Source organism: Saccopteryx bilineata, chromosome 1, assembly GCF_036850765.1.
Source record: "Saccopteryx bilineata isolate mSacBil1 chromosome 1, mSacBil1_pri_phased_curated, whole genome shotgun sequence".
Taxonomy (NCBI): domain Eukaryota; kingdom Metazoa; phylum Chordata; class Mammalia; order Chiroptera; family Emballonuridae; genus Saccopteryx; species Saccopteryx bilineata.
Genome location: NC_089490.1, coordinates 6,360,010 through 6,381,300, shown reverse-complemented (window position 1 = coordinate 6,381,300; position 21,291 = coordinate 6,360,010). Strand labels below are relative to the sequence as shown.

General features: G+C 57.5%; 2 protein-coding genes across 3 annotated transcripts; one reads left to right on the top strand and one right to left on the bottom strand.

Moving 5' to 3' along the window:
* Positions 1 to 95: 95 nt before the first annotated feature.
* Positions 96 to 11,555, bottom strand: PRR3 (proline rich 3). The gene is made up of 5 exons (XM_066252160.1): positions 11,407 to 11,555; positions 10,697 to 10,759; positions 7,081 to 7,263; positions 6,406 to 6,696; positions 96 to 6,001 (listed from the first exon to the last, which is right to left on the bottom strand). The coding sequence occupies exons 1-5, from the start codon at positions 11,546 to 11,548 to the stop codon at positions 5,895 to 5,897; spliced, it is 786 nt and encodes a 261-aa protein (XP_066108257.1). The 5' UTR covers positions 11,549 to 11,555; the 3' UTR covers positions 96 to 5,894.
* Positions 11,556 to 11,682: 127 nt separating this feature from the next.
* Positions 11,683 to 20,302, top strand: GNL1 (G protein nucleolar 1 (putative)). Of its 2 annotated transcripts, none has more exons than XM_066252028.1 (13): positions 11,683 to 11,814; positions 12,274 to 12,758; positions 13,192 to 13,357; positions 13,897 to 14,033; positions 14,388 to 14,539; positions 14,640 to 14,711; positions 15,397 to 15,604; positions 15,736 to 15,831; positions 16,394 to 16,588; positions 18,776 to 18,954; positions 19,091 to 19,253; positions 19,469 to 19,609; positions 19,943 to 20,302. In XM_066252028.1, the coding sequence occupies exons 2-13, from the start codon at positions 12,686 to 12,688 to the stop codon at positions 20,194 to 20,196; spliced, it is 1,836 nt and encodes a 611-aa protein (XP_066108125.1). In that variant the 5' UTR covers positions 11,683 to 11,814; positions 12,274 to 12,685; the 3' UTR covers positions 20,197 to 20,302. The 2 variants fall into 2 exon arrangements, with proteins under 2 accessions (XP_066108125.1, XP_066108034.1); XM_066251937.1 differs by lacking the exon at positions 11,683 to 11,814 and adding an exon at positions 11,913 to 12,007.
* Positions 20,303 to 21,291: the final 989 nt, after the last annotated feature.

Below are 21,291 nucleotides of genomic sequence, written 5' to 3'. Positions count from 1 at the left end.
AAAAGGCCTCCAAATTGAAAAGAAAGAAGCAAAACCAGTCTCTATTTGCAAATGACATATTATATACAGAAAACCCTAAAGAATGCACGGAAAGATGTTAGTCTAAGCCTATTCAGAAAAGTTTCAGGATACAAAGTGAATATTTAAAAAAAAATCCGTTGGTGTTGCTGGAGGTGAGCAGAGACGCACAGGTCTGCGCTGGGAAGGGTCCTCAGGCCACCTTACGGAACTGGCGTCTACTCTTGACGAAAAGGGAAGTCATTACAACATTCTGAGCAGAGAGGTCACCCGACCTGGCCTGTATTTTAAGAGGATGACGGTGGCTGCTGTGCTGAGAACAGGCTGAGGGGCGTGGGGTCCAGCAGAATGGCCAAAGCAGGGAGACTCGGAGACGCTGATACTAGTGGAGGTGGCGAGAGGGCCGATTTCTAGCCATATTAGAAAAAAAAGAGCCAGTGTATTTGGGTTAATGAATTAGATGCCAGATATGACAAAAAAAAAGCTAAGGATGACTCCAAGGTAAACTGAGCAACTAGAAAGAGGAGTTGCTATCAACTGAGACTTTAAAACATACCCTGTATCTGCCCACTTCTCTCTACCTCTATCCCAGAACAAGCCACCATCTTACCCACGGACCACAGAAGTGGCCTCCTAACTGGCCTCCCTGCTGTCACTCCTTCTCGAGTCTATCCTTCAACCAGTAGTTAACAAACGTAAATCATTTGCTCAAATCAGAGTAAAATTCAAATGCCGTGCTTTCGCGTACAGCAGGGGTCCCCAAACTTTTTACACAGGGAGCCAGTTCACTGTCCCTCACACGGTTGGAGGGCCGGACTATAAAAAAAAAACTATGAAGAGCCTGACCAGGCGGTGGCGCAGTGGAAAGAGCATCGGACTGGGATGCAGAAGATCCAGGTTCGAGACCCCGAGGTCGCCAGCTTGAGCGCAGGCTCATCTGGTTTGAGCAAAAGCTCACCAGCTTCAGCCCGAGGTCGCTGGCTCCAGCAAGGGGTCACTCGCGGTCTGCTGAAGGCCTGCGGTTAAGGCACGTATGAGACGGCAATCAACGAACAACCAAAGTGTTGCAACACGCAACAAAAACTAATGATTGATGCTTCTCATCTCTCCAGTTCCTGTCTGTCCCTGTCTATCCCTCTCTCTCTCTAGTCTATCCCTCTCTCTGATTCTGTCTCTGAAAAAAAAACAAAAAGGGAACAAATACAATATTTAAAATAAAGAACAAGTACATTTAAATCAACAAACTGACCAGTATTTCAATGGGAACTATAGACCTGCTTTTGGCTAATGAGATGGTCAATTTCTGGTTCCATATTTGTCACTGCTAGCCATAACAAGTGATATGACGCACGCGTCCACGTCACCGGAAGTAGTACTGTAGACGAGCGGCGCTTTGCGGTGCCAGAGGTCCGCAGAGTACTCCAGGAGCACAGGATGTGGATGCATCCTGTGCTCCTCTCACTGACCACCAATGAAAGAGGTGCCCCTTCCGGAAGTGTGACAGGGGCTGATAAATGACCTAAGGGAGCCGTAGTTTGGGGACCCCTGGCTTACAGAGCTGTTATAAACTGGCCCATTAAACTTCCTGGATTCCATCTTCTAGTCTAGCCACTCTGGCCTTCTATGCAGTCACTTCTGCCTCAGGGCCTTTGCCCCTGCTGCTCTATGCCCGGAATGCATTTTCCCCAGACGGTCCAATGGTTGCTTCCTCCCTGAGTTTTGGGCACTATTTGCATGTTACCTCCTCAAAGCAGCCCTATGTGTGGTATCGACTGGCTCTCCCCACCTGTCCCTCTCCAGTCTCTTCCCTCACTTTCTCCGTCATCCTCAATAGACTGTAAGCACCACCTATGGGCAAGGATTTTGTCTTTTTCATTGACCCCCCCATTCCAGCCCCTAAAACAGTGCCCGGCTCAGAGAAGGCACTGAAGTACTCATCGGATGAAGGAACGTGTGGCTTAACCGAGAGTCCGCAGGAAGCACTTCGCACGGCGCCTGGCACAGAACGGGTAACCAGAGGACGCGGCACTGAGCCCTCTCCCCGCCTCTCTGACCGTCCCTCCCGTGTCCTCAGCCAGCTCGTCCTTGTGCATCCTGACTTGGCCCTCATGTCAGCTTTCCTCCAGGCTGAGTTCTGGGCCCTCTCCTGTTCCCACCAGACATTCTCCTGCCAGGTGACTTCAGCTACGGATTCCTGAGCAAAGCGTTTCCTGACCACCACGTCTCCAGTAGCCCCCCAACTGCTACTAATACCCCACTCATTTTCTTTATGTCATTAATCACATGTAATTGTTCATTTATTTGAGAAAAACTGACCTGGACAACTGGGAAACGGCCTGACACTAAGAGCGAGGCGTGGTGTGGCCAAGAGGTGGCCTGGCTCTCACAGCTGGGCCACGGTGCTCGCCACCATCAACCTCGCAGAACCCCACTGGCCGGCAGAGTCCTTCTGAGAAGTGGCCGAGACAAAGCTCATAATCTCGTCTGAGCTCGGACAAGAGCAAGGTCACCGTGTAAGCCACCGACACTAAACAGCCCCCCCTGGCTACAGTGAGTGACAGCTGCTCTTTATTTTATGGACCCAGTTACAGCTTTGACTGCTCCATTCCTCCTTCCTTCCGGATTTAGGATCTGCCACCGTCGGGCTGCCCCACTTCCTGCAGCTCCCCGGTTTCCCTGCTCCCTGAAAATCACCTAATGTAGACCCCAATCCCACCATTCCAAACCCTCGTGTTCAGCCTGCCCCATTTTCACCTGTTCAAAGTCCAACCTTTCGCTGGGCGCATGGCTGCCTGCATTCTTTTCTATTTTTATTTTATTTATTCATTTTTAGAGAGGAGAGAGAGAGAGAGAGAGAGAGAGAGAGAGATAGATAGATAGATAGATATGGGGGAGGAGCTGGAAGCATCAACTCCCATATGTGCCTTGACCAGGCAAGCCCAGGGTTTCGAACCGGCGACCTCAGCATTTCCAGGTCGATGCTTTATCCACTGCGCCACCACAGGTCAGGCTGCATTCTTTTCTAAGCCTCCCTCGCAACTAGGTCGGCCACAGGACCGCGCTGGCCAGAGGCATGTGAAGAGTTGTTAGCTTTGAGGGAACTGCCCCCAACACAGCTGGGGTCCTCTGCCCTTCCTCCATCCTCAGGCTTGGCGCATGGATGAGTCACCTGGACTGGGACAAGGAGGAAATGACCCCAGGAGCTGTGGAGCTGAATTCTGGGGGGTAGGTAACATCAAAGACCTTGCAAAAAAAAAAAAAAAGACCTTGCAGTGGCATGATTGCCCCATGTGCCGTGGGCTGTCCACCTCTTTTCTTACAAAGAGTCAGAGAGAGGGATAGACAGGGACAGACAGACAGGAACAGAGAGACGAGAAGCATCAATCATCAGTTTTTTGTTGTGGCACTTCAGTTGTCCATTGATTGCTTTCTCATATGTGCCTTGTCCGGGGGGCTACAGCAGACTGAGTAACTCCTTGCTCAAGCCAGATGAGCCTACACTCAAGCTGGTGACCTCGAGGTCTCAAATCTGGGTCCTCCGCATCCCAGTCCGATGCTCTATCCACTGCGCCACCGCCTGGTCAGGCTGTCCACTTCCTGACTTGTGAGAGAAGCAAAGTTCTATTTTGCTTTAAGACTGTTTGCTTTCTCTTCCAGTTGAACTGAAGCCGACAGACCACGGTGGGCTCTTCATATTTCCAGAGTATACATCCATGTTCATGACTCCAACCTCCACCTGTGCGCAGATACCTCAGATCTATGCCTCTAGTGTTCATCTGAATCCCAAACCTGTGTATTCAACTACCTGCTGGCTAGCTCCCCTTGGATGTCTACAAGAGGCAGCCCAGACACACCATTTCAAAGGAAATCAGTGCATCCTGTTTGTCCCCACGCCTCTCTTTAAATGGCACTTACATAAGCCAGCTACCCCCAAGAAACCTAAGGTACTTTCACTTTGACCTCTTCATTTCCAAAAGTCAACTTTTCTCCAACTCCACGACCGACCTCAGTGCCCCCACGCGACTGCCCTGGGGTATGGAGGTAACAGTCTAACCCCACCTCCAAACCCAGCCTGCTCCTGCACCAAGTCCTTCTTTTTGAAAAAAACCATCTAGTTGGTGATAATGGCCCGCAGGAAAATCTTCTAAAAGCCCGGGCTGGCTCCTCCCGCCTCACCTCCACTCCCCTCCCCTCTTAGCAAACCCTGCTGGATTACTCTGCCCCCTGACCCCCGGCGTGTCCTTGAGCCTGCCTCAGCTGTCACCTTCCAAGGTCCCCTCGACCTCCTACCGCCCCTCCACCACACCGAACTCCTTTACAGCACCGACAGGTGCCTCTGTGTGCAGGCCTGGGGTTTTCTGACGAACCTGCCCCACCCTGTGGACTCTCAATTCACTGGTTTCGGTGTTCGGTTCTCGCTGGCGCCTGGCACCACTGGCCCACGGGCACCTGCAGATCTCTACTGAGAGACGGCTTTGTTGTTACTACTCCATAAACATCAAACCTATATACACAGATAAAGGGCTTAACAATCACTCCAAGGACTCCCACCTCTTCTTTTCGCCTACGAAACTCGACCCTTGAACGCCAGGCAGCCTCGTCCGGCTCAGCGTCCCTCTCGGCCACACTGTGCGTGAACTACACACACAGCTGCGACCAGAGCCTCACCTGCACCTCCACTGGCGTCTGGAACACAGGGATTCAAGAAATGCTTGTTTCCACTGCATTTATTACTAATATAAAAAACGGTAATAGGAAAAAAACCAACAACTCATTTTCAGTTCTCCAACGGCTCTCATCCCTCCTCCTTGCCCACACGACTCCCGACCCATGTCCTCGGGGCCAGCTCAAAACGGAGCCTGTTCACGGCTGTTTTCACAGAAAACCACAGTGCCGGGGGTGTGGGGCAGGCGGCCGGACAGGACGACAGTGCTGTCCAGCTTCCACCCAACAACAGGCCGGGTGGAGACTCGGAACTCCCAAGGGGCTGGTGGCCACACAGGACGCAGTCTAACTACAACAGGCCGTAGAGACGGGGCGCCCGGGCTTCAGAGGACATCTCAGGGGCGCGTCAGGCCAGAGAAACCGACACCGGGAGTGGGGAGGCCGGGGAGGCGGCGTGTGGGACGCTTCACACCTCTCCCAGGCTGGGAGGCGGGGGGTCCTAGGGGCACCCAGAGCCTTGCTCGTTTTGGCAGAAATACGCTAGTATTGGGAAGCCACAAAAATGCCACGGACACCGAGAAAGGCTACGAGGGATGCACGTTTCACGAAGCACAGGGTTCACAGACCACAGCGTGGGGACCATGCTACCGACGGCGAAACCACAACATCCAGAAGCAGGGAGAGCGGCCTCTCAGGAAGTGACTGTCCCAGCCGCCCAGACGTGACCCCAGGCCGACAGCCGGGACACTTCCCAGAGCAGCTGCCAACCCCGGGGGAGGGGACCGCCCGCAAGAAGGACCTTGGCAGCCAGAGGAAGGGAAGGGAAGGGCAGGGCAGGGCTGGGAACCGCTCCAGGGCTCAGGAACCAAGGCCATCCCGGGGGCTGAGTGGACAGACGCACGGGGAACAGCACCAAGTGTCCTGGTCAGCAGGCGGCTGGTGAGGGGGAAGAGGACCCAGGAGCAGGTGAGGGAGCAAAGACGGGGTCCTACAGGCGGCTCTCTGGAGGCTGATCAGAAGGAGTGCGCACTATGCACCAGTGATGAAACACAGCTCTGGACCCCAATGGGGGACGTGGTGGGCGGGGGTGGGCGTCACTGACTGAGGGTGGTGGGTGGCACAGCCTCTCAGCAGCCGTCACAGGGCCACAGGGAGGTCTACGGCCGCAAGGTCACGGCCGCCTCCTTCCGGCCTGGACGGGAGGCGCAGTCTCACAGAGGAGGTCCGTTGACGCCCGGGTGGTAGAAGGCACAGAGGTCCTCGTAGCGACAGTGGCCCTTTTTGGCAAAGTGTCGGCAGACAGGGCGGTCTGATTTGTCTGTGAACAAGTGATAACCGGGCAGTTTAAAAGGTGATAAGACAGAAAACAAATGTAAGAGGAGGCAGAGATGGAGACGGTGGTCAGACTTCCTATCCCGTACCATTTCCAGATACTTGAGTGCAGCCGTCTCTCTCCGGAAAAGAAACACATTCGGGGCTGTTCCCACCTCACAGGTACAGAGGACAGCCCAAGGGAGAAGAGTCACGGTCACTCGGGCAGTGGCAGGTATTAAGTGTACACAGGCACAGAGGACAGCCCAAGGGAGAAGAGTCGCGGTCACACGGGCAGTGGCAGGTATTAAGTGTACACAGGCACAGAGGACAGCCCAAGGGAGAAGAGTCACGGTCACTCGGGCAGTGGCAGGTATTAAGTGTACACAGGCACAAATAAATGGACCTCACCTTCCATAATCTGGGGCTCATCCGTGGGTGGGCCGGTGTTCCTGGCAAGCGACCAGCTTTTGAGCCTTCGAGGATGCCTCTGTTCTTTGTGAAGGCCCCCCCTGGGGGGACCACCATGGCCCGGCCCAGGAAAAGGAGGCTCAGCATTGGACCCCCACCAACCACGACCATACGGGCCGGACCTGGGGCCTGAGCCTCCCCAAGCCGGGCCTCTGCCCCGGGGAGGAGGTGGGAGACTCAGCAGTGGGGGAATCATCAGCCCCCTTGATCCGGGAGGACCTCTCTGAAGAGCTAGAGAAAGAGAGAGAGAGAGAGAGAGAGAACCATGGAAAGGTGGTCAATGGCCAGCTTCTCCTGATCCAGAAGCCCTCATTCTCATTTCTTTTTTTTACTTATTGAAGAACAGTCCACACACAATAAACACACCAACTTCCAGTCCTAGAGGATGTGTGTACGCTCCATTTTACCACCAAAGCACACACAGGTGTGTTTCCACCACCCAGGCGGAGGGACAGAACCTCACTCAACACTGCAGAAGCCCCCTCCCCCTCATGCCCCTCTCCCCCCATGACTCCCCCCGCCTCCTCCCAGAGGTCACGGCTGTCCTGCCGGTGCACCAGCACCGTCCCAGGCTAGCTTTGGCCCGTTTTGGGACTTGGCAAAGTGGACTCATACAGTCTGCATTCTTTTGTGTCTGGCTCCTGTCGCCCAACATCATGTTGGTGAGATTCATCCAGGTTGCCTGCAGCAGCAGCTCGTTGGTTCTCATTGCGGTGTAGTATCCCATTGCATGCACACACAGCAACTTATTTATCCATTCCACCGAGGCGGGGCCTGTGGGTGGACTCCAGAACGGGGCTATAACGAAAAACGCTGCCGTGAACATCTTTATACCCGTCTTTGTTAACACGGTATGCATTTCTCGAGTCTATCCCTAGCGGAGGTCTTACCAGGTCCTAGAGTACATAACATACATACGTACGCACGCTCAAGCTTCACAGACAACCCAACCTTTTCCAAGGTGGCTGCACCAACTCACACCCCCCCCTCCAGCAGTTTGTTCCACGGCCTTGACAGCACTGGGTGGCCTCCCTCTCCTTCACTTTGCCATTCTGAGGGTGAAAAGTGGGTGGTTGTTCTTTTGTTTTGTTTCCTTTTTTAATTTTTATTTTATTTATTCATTTTAAATAAATTTATTTTTATTTTTTTTATTTTTTTAAATTTATTCATTTTAGAGAGGAGAGAGAGAGAGACAGAGAGAGAGAGGAGAGACAGAGAGAGAGAGAAGAGGGGAGGAGCTGGAAGCATCAACTCCCATATGTGCCTTGACCAGGCAAGCCAGGGTTTCGAACCGGCAACCTCAGCATTTCCAGTTCGACGCTTTATCCCACTGCGCCACCACAGGTCAGGCTTTATTTATTCATTTTAGAGAGGAGAGAGAGACACAGAGAGAGAGAGAAGACAGAGAGAGAGAAGGGGGGAGGAGCTGGAAGCATCAACTCCCGTATGTGCCTTGACCAGGCAAGCCCATGGTTTCGAACCGGGGACCTCAGCATTTCCAGGTCGACGCTTTATCCACTGCGCCACCACAGGCCAGGCATGGGTGGTTGTTCTTTTAAAGTTGTGGTAAGACATGCCACGTAAAACTTGCTGTCTTTACTATTTGTAAGTGTACATCTCAGTGGTGTTAAGTCAATTCATGTGGTTGTGGCAACAGATTTGCAGAATGTTTTTTTTTTTCATCTCACAAACCTGAAACTCTTACAGCTACTAAACAATTCTCCCCTCCTCCGCCCCAAACTGAGCCCCAGCGACCACCATGTCACTTGGTGTCTATGAATTTACTATGTCCTTTAGATTCCTGAGAGGAGACTGATTCATTTCATTTAGCACAATGGCCTCCAGGGTTATCTAGGCTGTAGCATGATGTGACAAGATTTTATTTCGGGGCTGAATAATAGTCCGCTGTGTGAATAAACCATGTTTTGTTTTTTCATCTGTTAACAGACATTTCAATTGCTTTCATCTCTTGGCTATTGTGAATAGGGCTGCTATGAATGTGGGTGTGCAAATAAATATCTCTTCAAGATCCTGCTTTGCCTGACCAGGTGGTGGCGCAGTGGAGAGAGCGTTGGACTGGGATGCGGAGGACCCAGGTTCAAGACCCCAAGGTTGCCAGCTTGAGTGTGGGCTTATTTGATTTGAGCAAAGCCCACCAGCTTGGACCCAAGGTCGCTGGCTCGAGCAAGGGGTTTCTTGGTCTGCTGAAGGCCTGCGGTCAAGGCACATACGAGAAAGCAATCAATGAACAACTAAGCAGTGATTTTCAACCTTTGTTTCTCACACACTCATAAACTAATTACTAAAGAAAAAGGGGCCCTGACCTCTTCTTCTTCAGTAACTAATTTATTTGTGCCATGAGATGAAAATGGTTGTATTTAGTCAGGGGCACTGACCTTAGTAATTAGTGTGTTTGTGCCATGAAAAAAAAAGGTTGAAAATCACTGAACTAAGGTGTCACAACAAAAAAACTGATGATTGATGCTTCTCATCTCTCTCCGTTCCTGTCTGTCTGTCCCTGTCTATCCCTCTCTGACTCTCTCTCTGTCCCTGGAAAAAAAAAAAAAAAGATCTTGCTTTCTATTCTTTTGGATATTGCTGGATTGTATGTAGTTCTAGTTTTAATGTTTTTCAGGAACCTCCATACTGTTTTCCATAGTGGCTGTGTCATTTTACAATCCCAGCAGCAGGGTACAAGCACTTCAATTTCAAAGAGGTATGTTTCTGTCTTGCATTTATTTATGGATTAATGACTTTCTTGTTTACAGTTTTTTGGCCGTTTAGATTTTGGGTTTGTTTCCCCAATGTCTATTTTGTTGATTTTTACAGAGAGAAGAAGAGCGAGAGAAAAGGACAGAAACATCAATCTGTTCCTGTAGGTGCCCTGACCGGGGATCGAACTGGCGACCTCTGTGCTTTGGGATGAGGCTCCAACCCACCAAGCTGTCCAGCAAGGCTAGATTTTTGTTCTTTGCGAGACGCTATTCCAGTGTTTTGCCCATTTTTTTAACAGGTTGTTTAGAAGAGTTTTTTATATATTCTAGATATGAGCTCTTTATTAGTTATGTTTGTTGCAAGTATTTTCTCCTCTATTGTAAATGTCTCAATGGTGTCATTTGACAGATTGGAGTTTATATTTTCTCATGCAGTTCGGCTTACAAATCCTTTGTTTCGGGGCAGTGTGAGTTTCCTGTACAAGAACACTTGTCCACTCTAAGACCATGAAATGCATTTATTTCTGAACTATTCCTTGACCTTTTACACGTAAATCTATAGACCACCTGGAATTGATGTTTCTATATGGCATGAATAACTAAATTTCATCCCCCTCCCCAAGAATAGCCAATAAATCCAACATCATTTACTGAGAAGATCACTATTTCTGTTCCTTCTTTGTCATAAATGAAATGTCCAAATTTCGTGTGGGCCTGTTAGTGGACCCTTCATGCCTTCTACGCCTGTCCTTGAGCCAATACCACGCCACAACTAGCTTTACAGCAAGTCTCGATATTCAGAGCAAGCCTCTAAATATCACTTCAAGACTGTCTTTGCCATCTTTCACCCTGATCCTTTGCATCTCCACATAATAATGCAGAATGTTTATTTCCACACACACAAAAAAACATACAGATTACAACCGGGAATGCACTGAATCTACAGATCAATTTGGGATGAACTGACATTTTTTTTTTTTTTAATTATTTTTTTTTTCTGAAGCTGGAAACGGGGAGAGACAGTCAGACAGACTCCCGCATGCGCCCGACCGGGATCCACCCATCCCGGCACGGTGGGCGACGCTCTGCCCATCCTAGGCATCGCCATGCTGCGACCAGAGCCACTCTAGCGCCTGAGGCAGAGGCCACAGAGCCATCCCCAGCGCCCGGGCCATCTTTGCTCCAATGGAGCCTTGGCTGCGGGAGGGGAAGAGAGAGACAGAGAGGAAAGCGCGGCGGAGGGGTGGAGAAGCAAATGGGCGCTTCTCCTGTGTGCCCTGGCCGGGAATCGAACCCGGGTCCTCCGCACGCTAGGCCGACGCTCTACCGCTGAGCCAACCGGCCAGGGCTGAACTGACATTTTTTACATTAAGTTTTCCAATCTGTGAATACACAGCATCTCCCCGTTTAGGTACTGAGTCCCCGATCTTTTGATTGTAAATCCTTCCGGGTTTTAGTCCCTCCCTTGCTCCCTTCTCCAGGACCTAATGAAAGGATTAGGGCCCCTTCCTCCTCACCTGACTTGGGGTCACCAGGTTTTCCACTGGCCCAGGGGTGAGGGCCCAGAAGGCTGGGTGGTCCTAAGAGTAGACATGAAAATCTGGTCATTAGAATGAAACTAAAGGACTGATATAACCCTTGTTCTTACTCATCTCGTAAGCCGCCAACAAGTAAAACTAGGTTTGTCCTTAGCAGTGTTAGGGGTTTTCACCCCATCTATCCGCTCTTTCCTCTGCAAAAGTTTTCAGGATTCGCAAAGAAAGTGAAGATACGGTCGAGGGGAATAATGCGGGAGGAATACCTACAATTTTGTCTTTCCGTGACCGCTGTCGCTCCCCCAAAATGCAGAGGCAATCCAACCCCTCTCTTTAACTGCGGGCCAAGCAGAGAGCCCCCACCCCCAGTAGTTTAGAGAAAAATACACTTCCACCTTCCCTGCGAACGCCTGGTCACAAATGGTTACTCTAGTCATTGCAACCCCTCTAGGGCCCCTCTTCCCGGCCGTCCTGCGGCTGCGTACACGAGCTCTTCACCCTCCGCTCCCGGGCTTCTTTAGAAAGGTTTAGGGGGCCCGATTGAAATGGAGGATTCAGGTAGGTTCCGCTCCCCCGCCCAGCGCGTGCGCGCTCCCTCCTCCCGTCCGCGCCCCCTCCCCCGCACCTCGTCCCCGACGCCGTCGCCCCACTGGCTGACAGCCATGTGCACACACTCCTCCCGGGCTCCTCACCTATAGAGCTCCCATCTTCTTCGTCTCCAGCCTCTTCCGGTTTGGGCAGTAGAGGCTGCTGCTGTTGCTCCGGCGGCGGCGGCGGCAGTGCTGGCGGCGGCTGCTGCTGCTGCTGCTGATTCTGCTTCTTCCGTCTCGGCATCGTGGTTGCGGCAATGGCTGCAGCGGGATTTGGAGGGCAGTGAGGAAGGGGCACGCTGGGATGCCGTTTCCGCTTCCGGGGGCGGAACTTCCGGGAGGCCGTGGGAGCTGTTTTGTGCGGCTCTTTCTCAAGTTGGCAGCCCCGTCTCGGTCTCAGCCGGGCACAGCGGCCATCTCAGGTCTCCCCTTCGCCGCGTTCCTATACAAATGCCTTAGAAATGTCTCCCTTCTCCCCTCGCTGAGAAAACGCCACGACGGCCTTGCAGGGTACGATAGAGTCGTTAGGCTCTCGGGCTAGAAAGGTCAAGAGGGGAGGGCTGTCGCACTCTAAGGTCGCCACATCCGGCCTCTCGGTTACTATGGCAACAGCTGCAGGAACAACTCCGTGACCTCTGACCTCCAAAGGGTCGGTGTCACGCCTGGCTTTCCCTCCGCGCGTCCGCGCTCGTCCTTGTGATCGGTAAACGGGCTGCTTCTTATCCTTCCCACTGGGAACTGGAGTCCCGGCAGAGTCGCGCCCGGGACGTTTCACCCCGCCACCGCGGCTCTGGACCGGGGACCCTACCCACACTAGAACGCAGCGACCGGGCTGCACCCCCTACCCCCCGGGCGCGCGGTCTCGGCCCACTCGGGTCAAGTTGGGAGGAGCGGGGGAAGCCGTTGCGCGTGTCCCCACGCTCCTCTCCCCGGTGGACACACCCGCCTCCCTCTGCACCGCCCCTCCAGGTGAGTGGTAGCTGCTCCGAGGTGCGCACGGTGGTGATGACATGCGTCCCCCCGCGTCCGAGCGCGAGGTGGTAGCGTCCGTGACGAAGCGAGCCCCGGTCCTCCCACGCGCGCCGCCTGCCTCGCCGCGGCCGTTGCGCCCTCCCGCTGCCGCCGGCCCTCACGTGCGGGGAAGCCGCCGCACATCATCTCGCCTCGCTCCCGGAGGGAAGTGACGGTCCTCCCCACGCCCGCCCGCTCGCTTCCCAGCGCGGCCACTGGGCCGAGTCGGCCGCGCCCGCCCGCTGACGTCACCGCCGAGCCCCGCCCCGCCGAGGGTCCCGGGCCCGGGCGGCGGGGCTGCGCCGGGAGGGGGAGTCAGTCGAGGCGGCGGGAGCCCGGCGGAGGGCGGGCCGGGGGACTGGTCCGGGCCATGCCGAGGAAGAAGCCGTTCAGCGTGAAGCAGAAGAAGAAGCAGTTGCAGGACAAGCGGGAGCGGAAGCGAGGTCAGTGCTGGAGCGCGAAGAGGGGGCGGGGCTCGGGCTCCCGCACCTCTGGGAGGAGGGGAGTGCCGGCCGCTCCTCCGGGGGGCGTGGGAGGAGGTGGTGGCCGCGCGCCCACGCGCGCGGGCGGCTGCGGAGGGGAATCTCCCACCCAGGCATCCCTACGTGAAAGGGGTGGGGAAGGATGGAGAGTTGGGGGAAGGGAATCCCTCCAGCTCGAACGGGCGCCGTCCCTGCAGATCCCTGGAGGAGGAGGACGAGGAGGCGTGACTAACCCCCTGCGCGTCCTGGAGGGTCCTGAGCAGGGTGGCTGGGAGGGTCGGACCTCAAAAAGAAGTGGGGTGAGGTGAGGGGGAGCCAGGCTTACCGGTGGGGGGAAGATCTTTTGGCCGCTAGAGAGCCAGCCAGCCCTGGCGTCACCGGCTCCTCCCCGCAGGGCTTCAAGATGGGCTGCGATCCAGTTCCAACAGCCGCAGCGGGAGCCGGGAGCGGAGGGAGGAGCAGACCGACACCTCGGACGGGGAGTCTGTGACCCATCACATCCGTAGGCTCAACCAGCAGCCTTCCCAGGGGCCGGGCCCGCGAGGCTATGACCCAAATCGGTGAGAGTGGGCCTTCCCCCCCTCCCAGGAAGTCAGAGCTTTGGGGGAAAGTCGGCGGCGGCTGTTGGAGGCTTGAAACTGGAGGCGGTGGGGCTGGGATGCCCCGGTTCTTCCTGGGCCCAGCGCTGAGCCCAGGGGAGCGGGAGCGGGCGCGGGCTCAGGCCACAGTCTTCCCTTGCGGATAGGATAGGCTGGAGAGACTTTGGCTTTTAGAAGGGTGAGAATCAGAGGCTTAGGCTTAAGGTCAGTTGAGGCCCTCGGTGCAGAAGTAAATAGTGGGCCCCTTGTCATTAGAAAAAAGTGTTAAGTTGGGGTTTTGCGGGGCCCGCTCAGAAGTCTGGGCTCAGGGCGCAAGCCTGGTGCGCTGGGCCGTTGCATCCGCCTCTGGTGAGAATATTGCGTGGAAGGCAGACTTGGGGGAGGGCCGACTCAGAGAGGAGGCAGACAGTCTTGGGGAGAAGCTTAGCGAAGTCATCTACACAAGAGGGCAGTTTGTGGCCACAGGATTGCGATGGATTCCGTGGTCCCGGTCCTGTTAGATACCGGCTGCATTTTGAGCGGGACAGCCGGGAGGAGGTGGAGAAGAGGAAGAGAGCAGCCCGGGAGCACGTGCTGCAGCCGGTCAGCGCGGAGGCGCTGGAGCTGGACATCCGGGAGGTCTATCAGCCTGGTTCTGGTGAGTGGGCTCGCCGGCCGGCTGTTTGGGACAGGCACTGGGCTGGGGCGGGGCTCTTGCGGGGAGCAAAAGCTGACCCAGGAAGGAGGAGTCGGGGGTCTGCATCCTGGAGTCCTGCAACTATCCTCGGATTTACTTGGATTATTTATTTTAATTCATTTTTGAGAGGGGAGAGAGGGGGAGAGAGAGAGGGGGAAGGAGGGGAGGAACAGGAACTCCCATGCATGCCTTAACCAGGCACACTGGGGGTTTTGAACCAGTGACTTCAGTGTTCCAGGTCGGCGCTTTATCCGCTTTGCCCACTGCACCAGCACAGGCCAGGCCGACTTGGGTTTATCTGTCTTGATTTCACAGTGCTGGACTTTCCCCGACGTCCCCCTTGGAGCTATGAGATGTCCAAGGAGCAGCTGATGAGCCAGGAGGAGCGGAGCTTCCAGGAGTATCTCGGGAAGATTCACGGGGCTTACACCTCAGAGAAGCTCAGCTACTTCGAGCACAACCTGGAGGTGAGGATGCAGTAGGGGCAGGCGTGGGACATAGGGACCCGGGTCAGGCAGCAGAGGGACCCTAGGCTGAGGTGGCTGGGTACCGACTTTGTCTTTTCAGACGTGGAGGCAGCTGTGGCGAGTGTTAGAGATGTCTGACATCGTCCTGCTCATCACTGACGTCCGCCACCCAGTAAGGGCCGGGATGGGGCCGGGCAGGCTGCAGGGGGGGGGGGGGGAGGGAGGGAGGGAGGGAGGGAGGTTCCTGCGGGGTCCGGGGTGGAGCCACAGGGGTGTCCTTCCTTTCCCGTCTCTGCCCCGTGGTGGTGTCTGCAGTCAGGGACTCAGGCCTTTATCCGTCAGGGTCACAGCCCGTCACCTCTCTCCCGGCCAGCTGACCCTCCTCACTGTCACTGCCCTGATGAGAAGCTGCATATCCTCTCTCCCTGCCCAGGGGAGCTGAACCGGTAGACAGTCCCAGAGTGGAGGTCTGGGGGGCTTCACGAAGGCAGTCAGTGAGCACAGGACTCACCGGAGTGCGGGTGGTGGTGAAGGCTCAGACTCTGCTGCCGATGGCCCTTGTGTGACCCTGCCCTGCCCTGGAGGACACTTCACTGTTGTCCTCTGGCAGTAGAAAGGAGGTCTGTGAGGGACTTTTAGGTCGGAGGTCCTTAATACCTTGCACACACACCCCTACACAGATGCACCGGTGTTACTCAGCTGTGTTGTGTTTCTAGTTCAGCTTGGCCGGTTTACGCTTTGGCCCCAGAATCTGCTGCCAGGGCCTTGTCTCCAAGCTGTGCCCGCTGAGAGGGCGCCGGAGGCAGAGAGCTCTGGGCAGGGCTCCCAGTGTTCGTCCCTTCCCCACCCCGCCCCAGGTTGTGAACTTCCCACCAGCACTCTACGAGTACGTGACCGGAGAACTCGGGCTGGCCCTGGTGCTGGTCCTGAACAAGGTGGACCTGGCACCGCCGGCTCTGGTGGTGGCCTGGAAGCACTACTTCCACCAGCACTTCCCGCAGCTGCACGTCGTCCTGTTCACCTCCTTCCCACGGGACCCCCGCGTCCCGCTGGACCCGAGCAGTGGTGAGCCGGCAGGGACGAGGCCGCCAGGGGGAGGGGAGAGGCTGGTTGACTGGGCGTACCTGCTGGTGGCCCCGAGAAGAGCGGCCGGCACACGTGGGGTATGCTGGTGCTTTTGTACCCTTGGCTCTCAGTCATGAAGAAGAGTCGGAGGCGGGGCAGAGGCTGGACCCGGGCCCTGGGGCCGGAGCAGCTGCTGAGAGCCTGTGAAGCCATCACTGCGGGGAAAGGTGTGTGCCCCTTCGCGGGAGGTGTGGGGCCAGGTTCCTGTCACTCAGATGTGTGGATGCCAGCCCCTCTATTAGAGGCACCGGCGGAGAGGCAGGGGGCAGGGGGGGATAGAGCGCTGACCTGGTGGAGCCCGAGAGCAGCCGGTGGGCAGGAGGGGGATAGAGCGCTGACCTGGTGGAGCCCAAGAGCAGCCGGTGGGCAGGAGGGGGATAGAGTGCTGACCTGGTGGAGCCCGAGAGCAGCCGGTGGGCAGGAGGGGGATAGAGTGCTGACCTGGTGGAGCCCGAGAGCAGCCGGTGGGCAGGAGGGGGATAGAGTGCTGACCTGGTGGAGCCCGAGAGCAGCCGGTGGGCAGGAGGCCTCCTGTAGCCACCTTCCGGCTTCCCAGGACTTTCCAGAAACCTGGGACAGAGAAATGCAGGTGACTCCAGATGGGGGTGGGGTGGGCGTGGTCAGCCCCAGAGGGCAGCGGTGACCTTGACGTCAGCTGTGCCGTCCTAGTCCCTGTGCCATCCTATATGGTGGCGAGAACCTTCTTCCCTTTCCTCCTCCCCCGAGCAGTGGATCTGAGCAGCTGGAGGGAGAAGATCGCCCGGGATGTGGCCGGGGCCACCTGGGGCAGTGGCTCGGGCGAGGAGGAGGAGGAGGATGACGGGCCCGCGGTCCTGGTGGAGCAGCAGACGGACTCCGCGATGGAGCCCGCCGGCCCAGCCCGAGAGCGCTTCAAGGACGGGGTGGTGACCATCGGCTGTGTGGGTGAGGACGGGGTGGTGACCATCGGCCGCGTGGGTGAGGACAAGGCGGTGACCGTGTGGGTGAGGAAGGGGCGGTGACCATGTGGGTGAGGACGGGGCGGTGACCGTCGGCCGTGTGGGTGAGGACTGGGTGGTGACCGTCGGCCGTGTGGGTGAGGACGGGGCGGTGACCGTCGGCCGTGTGGGTGAGGACGGGGCGGTGACCGTCGGCCGTGTGGGTGAGGACGGGGCGGTGACCGTCGGCCGTGTGGGTGAGGACAGGGTGGTGACCGTTGGCCGTGTGGGTGAGGACGGGGCGGTGACCGTGTGGGTGAGGACGGGGCGGTGACCATCGGCCGTGTGGGTGAGGACGGGGCGGTGACCGTCGGCCGTGTGGGTGAGGACGGGGCGGTGACCATTGGCTGTGTGGGTGAGGAAGCGCCGGCCATGTGGGGCAGCCTCCATGTCTGGAGAAGAGGGAGGCCCTTTAGGTCTGGTTGGGCTGCAGGGTCCCCCGAGGCCTGCCGCCCTAGAGGGGTGGTGCTGGCCCCGAGTCAGAGCCCACCTCTTCTCAGGTGTTTCCTCACTCCAAGTCTTAGGCACTCTATTTTTCTTTTTAAATTTAGAAACAATTTAATAGAATGATGTTAATCGATATGAGTATATAGGTTTCAGGTGAACGTGGTTTTTTTTGGTGACAGAGACAGAGAGAGGGACAGAGAGACGGAGAGAGATAAGAATCATCAAGTTTTCGTTGCAGCACCTTAGTTGTTCATTGATTGCTTTTTCATATGTGCCTTGACCCCGGGGGCTGCAGCAGAACAAGTGTCCCTTGCTAGAGCCAGCGACCTTGGGGTCGTGTTGACCACCCTGCACTCAAGCTGACGAGCCCACGCTCTAACCAGCGACCTCAGGGTTTTGAACCCGGGCCCTCAGCACCCTGGGGCTGTGCTCTATCCACTGTGCCAGCTCGGTCAGGATGAGAATAGACAAGTCTCTGAAGGAGTTTCACTGTGAAGGGAGCAGGGAAGTGGGACTGGGGGCTGTCTGAGGAGGTGGCTGTCTCCCTCCCTCTGGGTCGTGATGGGCGCAGTCAGCACGGGGCGCCCCTCTGCCCGCCGCAGTCCGCGGCCGGGAGCAGGCGCTGAATGGGCAGCGTTGTGTCTTACAGGGTTGGGGTTTTGCCGGGTGAGGAGAGGAGAGGAGAGGAGGACCAGGGAGTCCAAGGCCTCGGACAGGAACTGGCTGTAGGGTGGGGTCATGGGACCGAAGCCGGGACACGAGTTGGGGGGTGGGTAGCATTCCTGCACGCGAGCCAGGGTCAGAGAGAGACTGATGTGGAGGAGTCAGCACACGTGGTCTGCAAGGTGGGGCATTGGTAGCCGAGGTGGGTGGAGGAACAGCTTCTGGTCAGGACGTCGCCCGAGAGGCTGGAGGGCGGAACGGGGTCTGCACAGGCGCTGAAGGCGGCCGGAACGGAGGTAGTGGTCACGAGAGCAGCAGCGAGGCCCGGGGGCGCCGGGCTTCTCCCTGGGGAACGGAGGACACTCCTGAGACGCGCCTGCCGGGGACAGTCCTCGGTCCACTGTGGGCCCAGGGGCGCCGGGCTTCTCCCTGGGGAACGGAGGACACTCCTGAGACGCGCCTGCCGGGGACAGTCCTCGGTCCCCTGTGGGCACGGGGGTGCCGGGCTTCTCCCTGGGGAACGGAGGACACTCCTGAGACGCGCCTGCCGGGGACAGTGCTCGGTCCCCTGTGGGCACGGGGGCGCCGGGCTTCTCCCTGGAGAACGGAGGACACTCCTGAGACGCGCCTGCCGGGGACAGTCCTCGGTCCCCTGTGGGCACGGGGGTGCCGGGCTTCTCCCTGGAGAACGGAGGACACTCCTGAGACGCGCCTGCTGGGGACAGTCCTCGGTCCCCTGTGGGCCCGGGCGGCGGGCTCGTGGGTGTCCCGTCTCGTCCTCACCATCCGAGGTTGGCGGTAGCTGTGCTGTGAGTCAGGGAACTGAGGCTCAGAAGGTTCGGTCGTGGAGCCAGTACGTGGGGCGGCCAGGACTCGACCTCGGTGGCCCGGAGCCTGGTCTGGGGCTGGCTGCGTCCGGCTGCTCCCTCGTTTCTGAGCCTCCGTGCCCGCTCGCCTGCGGGCACAGCAGAGCGAGGACCAGTCAGCCGGGCCGGTCAGCCGTCACCCTCCTCGCTGCCCCCAGGTTTCCCCAACGTGGGCAAGTCCTCGCTCATCAACGGGCTGGTGGGGCGGAAGGTCGTCAGCGTCTCCAGGACCCCGGGCCACACCCGCTACTTTCAGACCTACTTCCTGACGCCCTCGGTGAAGCTGTGCGACTGCCCGGGCCTCATCTTCCCGTCCCTGCTGCCCAGGCAGCTGCAGGTGTGAGGGTGGGGCGGGGCGGGGGGTGGGAGTGGGGCAGGGGGTGGGGCAGGGGTGGAGGGGGCCAGGGGGTGACCGGTGGGGGGGACGGGAGGGCGGGGGCAAGGAGGTGCTGAGGGCTCTTGTCCCCCCTCAGGTCCTGGCGGGGATCTACCCCATCGCCCAGATCCAGGAGCCCTACACTGCGGTGGGCTACCTGGCCTCCCGAGTCCCTGTGCAGGTCCTGCTCCACCTGCGCCACCCAGAGGCCCAGGACCCCTCTGTGGAACACGCCTGGTGTGCCTGGGACATCTGTGAGGGTGGGTCCCGTGTGCCCGCCCCCTCCCTCTGCCCTCTGCCCTGACCCCGGTGCCCTCAGCGGCTCTGCCATCCACCCAGCAGCTGGCCTCTCACCCTGAGGTTCCTGTCGTGGGGCAGCCAGACCTCCAGCCTGGAAGGTCCAGGGGAAGCTGGAAGGGACTGTGAGGGCAGTGGGTTCAGAGGCTCCTCTCCCCGTCACCCTCTCCCCCTCCAGCCTGGGCAGAGAAGCGTGGTTACAAGACGGCCAAGGCAGCGCGGAACGACGTGTACCGAGCGGCCAACAGCCTCCTGCGGCTGGCGCTGGACGGCCGCCTGAGCCTGTGCTTCCAGCCCCCCGGCTACAGCAGACAGAGAGGTCGGCCCCGCGTGTCCCCCGGCCCTGCTGTCTGTGGGCAGGGGGTGTGGGGGTGGCCGCCCCGAGCCGGGCAGACCTGGGTTCCGCACCTGTCGGCCAGCTCGGTGTCACTGAGTGTCTCTGAGGCCATTTCCTGATCTGAGGCGCCAGGGCCCCCGGCAGGGTGGTGACAGAGCCTGGGGCATGTGTGTGCCCGGCACCCGGGAGGCCGAATGCATGCGTGCATGCCGGCCAGGGGCGTCCGAAACTCCTGTTCTTCTGAGCCTCTGTCCCCCTCCCTCTGGCTCTGGTTCCTCGTCCAGAACTCTTCTTTTTCTTGTTCTGGCTCCTTAGGCACCTGGGAGTCCCATCCGGAGACCGTGGAGCTGGTGGCTTTGCAGGGCAGGGTGGGGCCGGCCGGTGACGAGGAGGAGGAGGAGGAAGAGGAGGAGGAGGAAGAGTTGAGCAGCTCCTGTGAGGAGGAGGGAGAGGAGGATCGGGATGCAGATGAGGAGGGCGAAGGGGACGAGGATACCCCAACCTCAGCCCCCGGGGCTGGCCTGGCCTCACGGAACCCTTACGCCCTGCTGGCCGAGGACGAGTGCTGAGGCCGCGCCCCAAGCCACCGTCCCTTCTGTTGTCTTTGCTTTCGGACTGAGGGTGTCTGCCTTCTGCCCCCCCCCCCCACTGTGAATAAAGATTGTCTGCTTTGTAGCCGTTCCCCCGGTGGACTGCGGTGAGAGCGGCTGTGTGAGGCTGGCTGCCGCGGGGGGCGGGGGGCGTGGGGCTCCCCTCTCTCTGTAAAGAGTCCTCAGGAGCTGGCTCAGTGGGCCCAACAGCCCTGACCCCTGCTTCCTCTGCCCACCGGCACGTGCCCCTTAGGAATGCTGGCACCAGCCTGGGGAGCGCAGGCACACACAGCTTCTGCAGCCTGCTCTACATCCAGCCCCGTCTGGGCACACGCAGCTTCTGCGGCCTGCTCTACATCCAGCCCCGTCTGGGCACACACAGCTTCCGCGGCCTGCTCTACATCCAGCCCCGTCTGGGCACACACAGCTTCTGTGGCCTGCTCTAAATCCAGCCCCCTCTGCAGTCAGGGTCATTTCCTCTCGGGTCAGAGCAGCCTGCGGCCAGACCTGGGTCACCGTAGGAGCTTCTGGGAGAAGCAGCAGGAGGAGTCCCACCTGATGTCTTCCAGGGAACATTTTCACAGGATGTGTTCACATTCAGCACATACGTGTGGAGTGCTGGCTGCACTTGCACCTGGGTGAGCACCGAGCCGGCCTCGGGGTCTGCCAGGGTCAGGCACCCAGGTGTTTGGATGAAGAAGGGCCTTTAATATTCTCCAAATTCTTGGGACTCATAGTATAATTCTAGAACCTCCCATTGATGAAAACATTTAGCTAAGACTACATGCTGTGGGAATGTTGATTAGATGTGTCCAAGAAGAGTCAGATACTGGCCACAAATAGTGTGCACATTTATGATGTGAGCAGACCAGCCTTTTTTTTTTTTTTTTTTTTTTTTTTTTTTTTTTTTGAGAGCAAGGGATGAATAGACAGGAATGGAGAGAGATGAGAAGCATCAATCGTCAGTTTATCATTGCGACACCTTAGTTGTTCATTGATTGCTTTCTCATATGTGCCTTGACTGTGGGACTACAGTAGACCGAGGGACCCCTTGCTCGAGCCAGCAACCTTGGG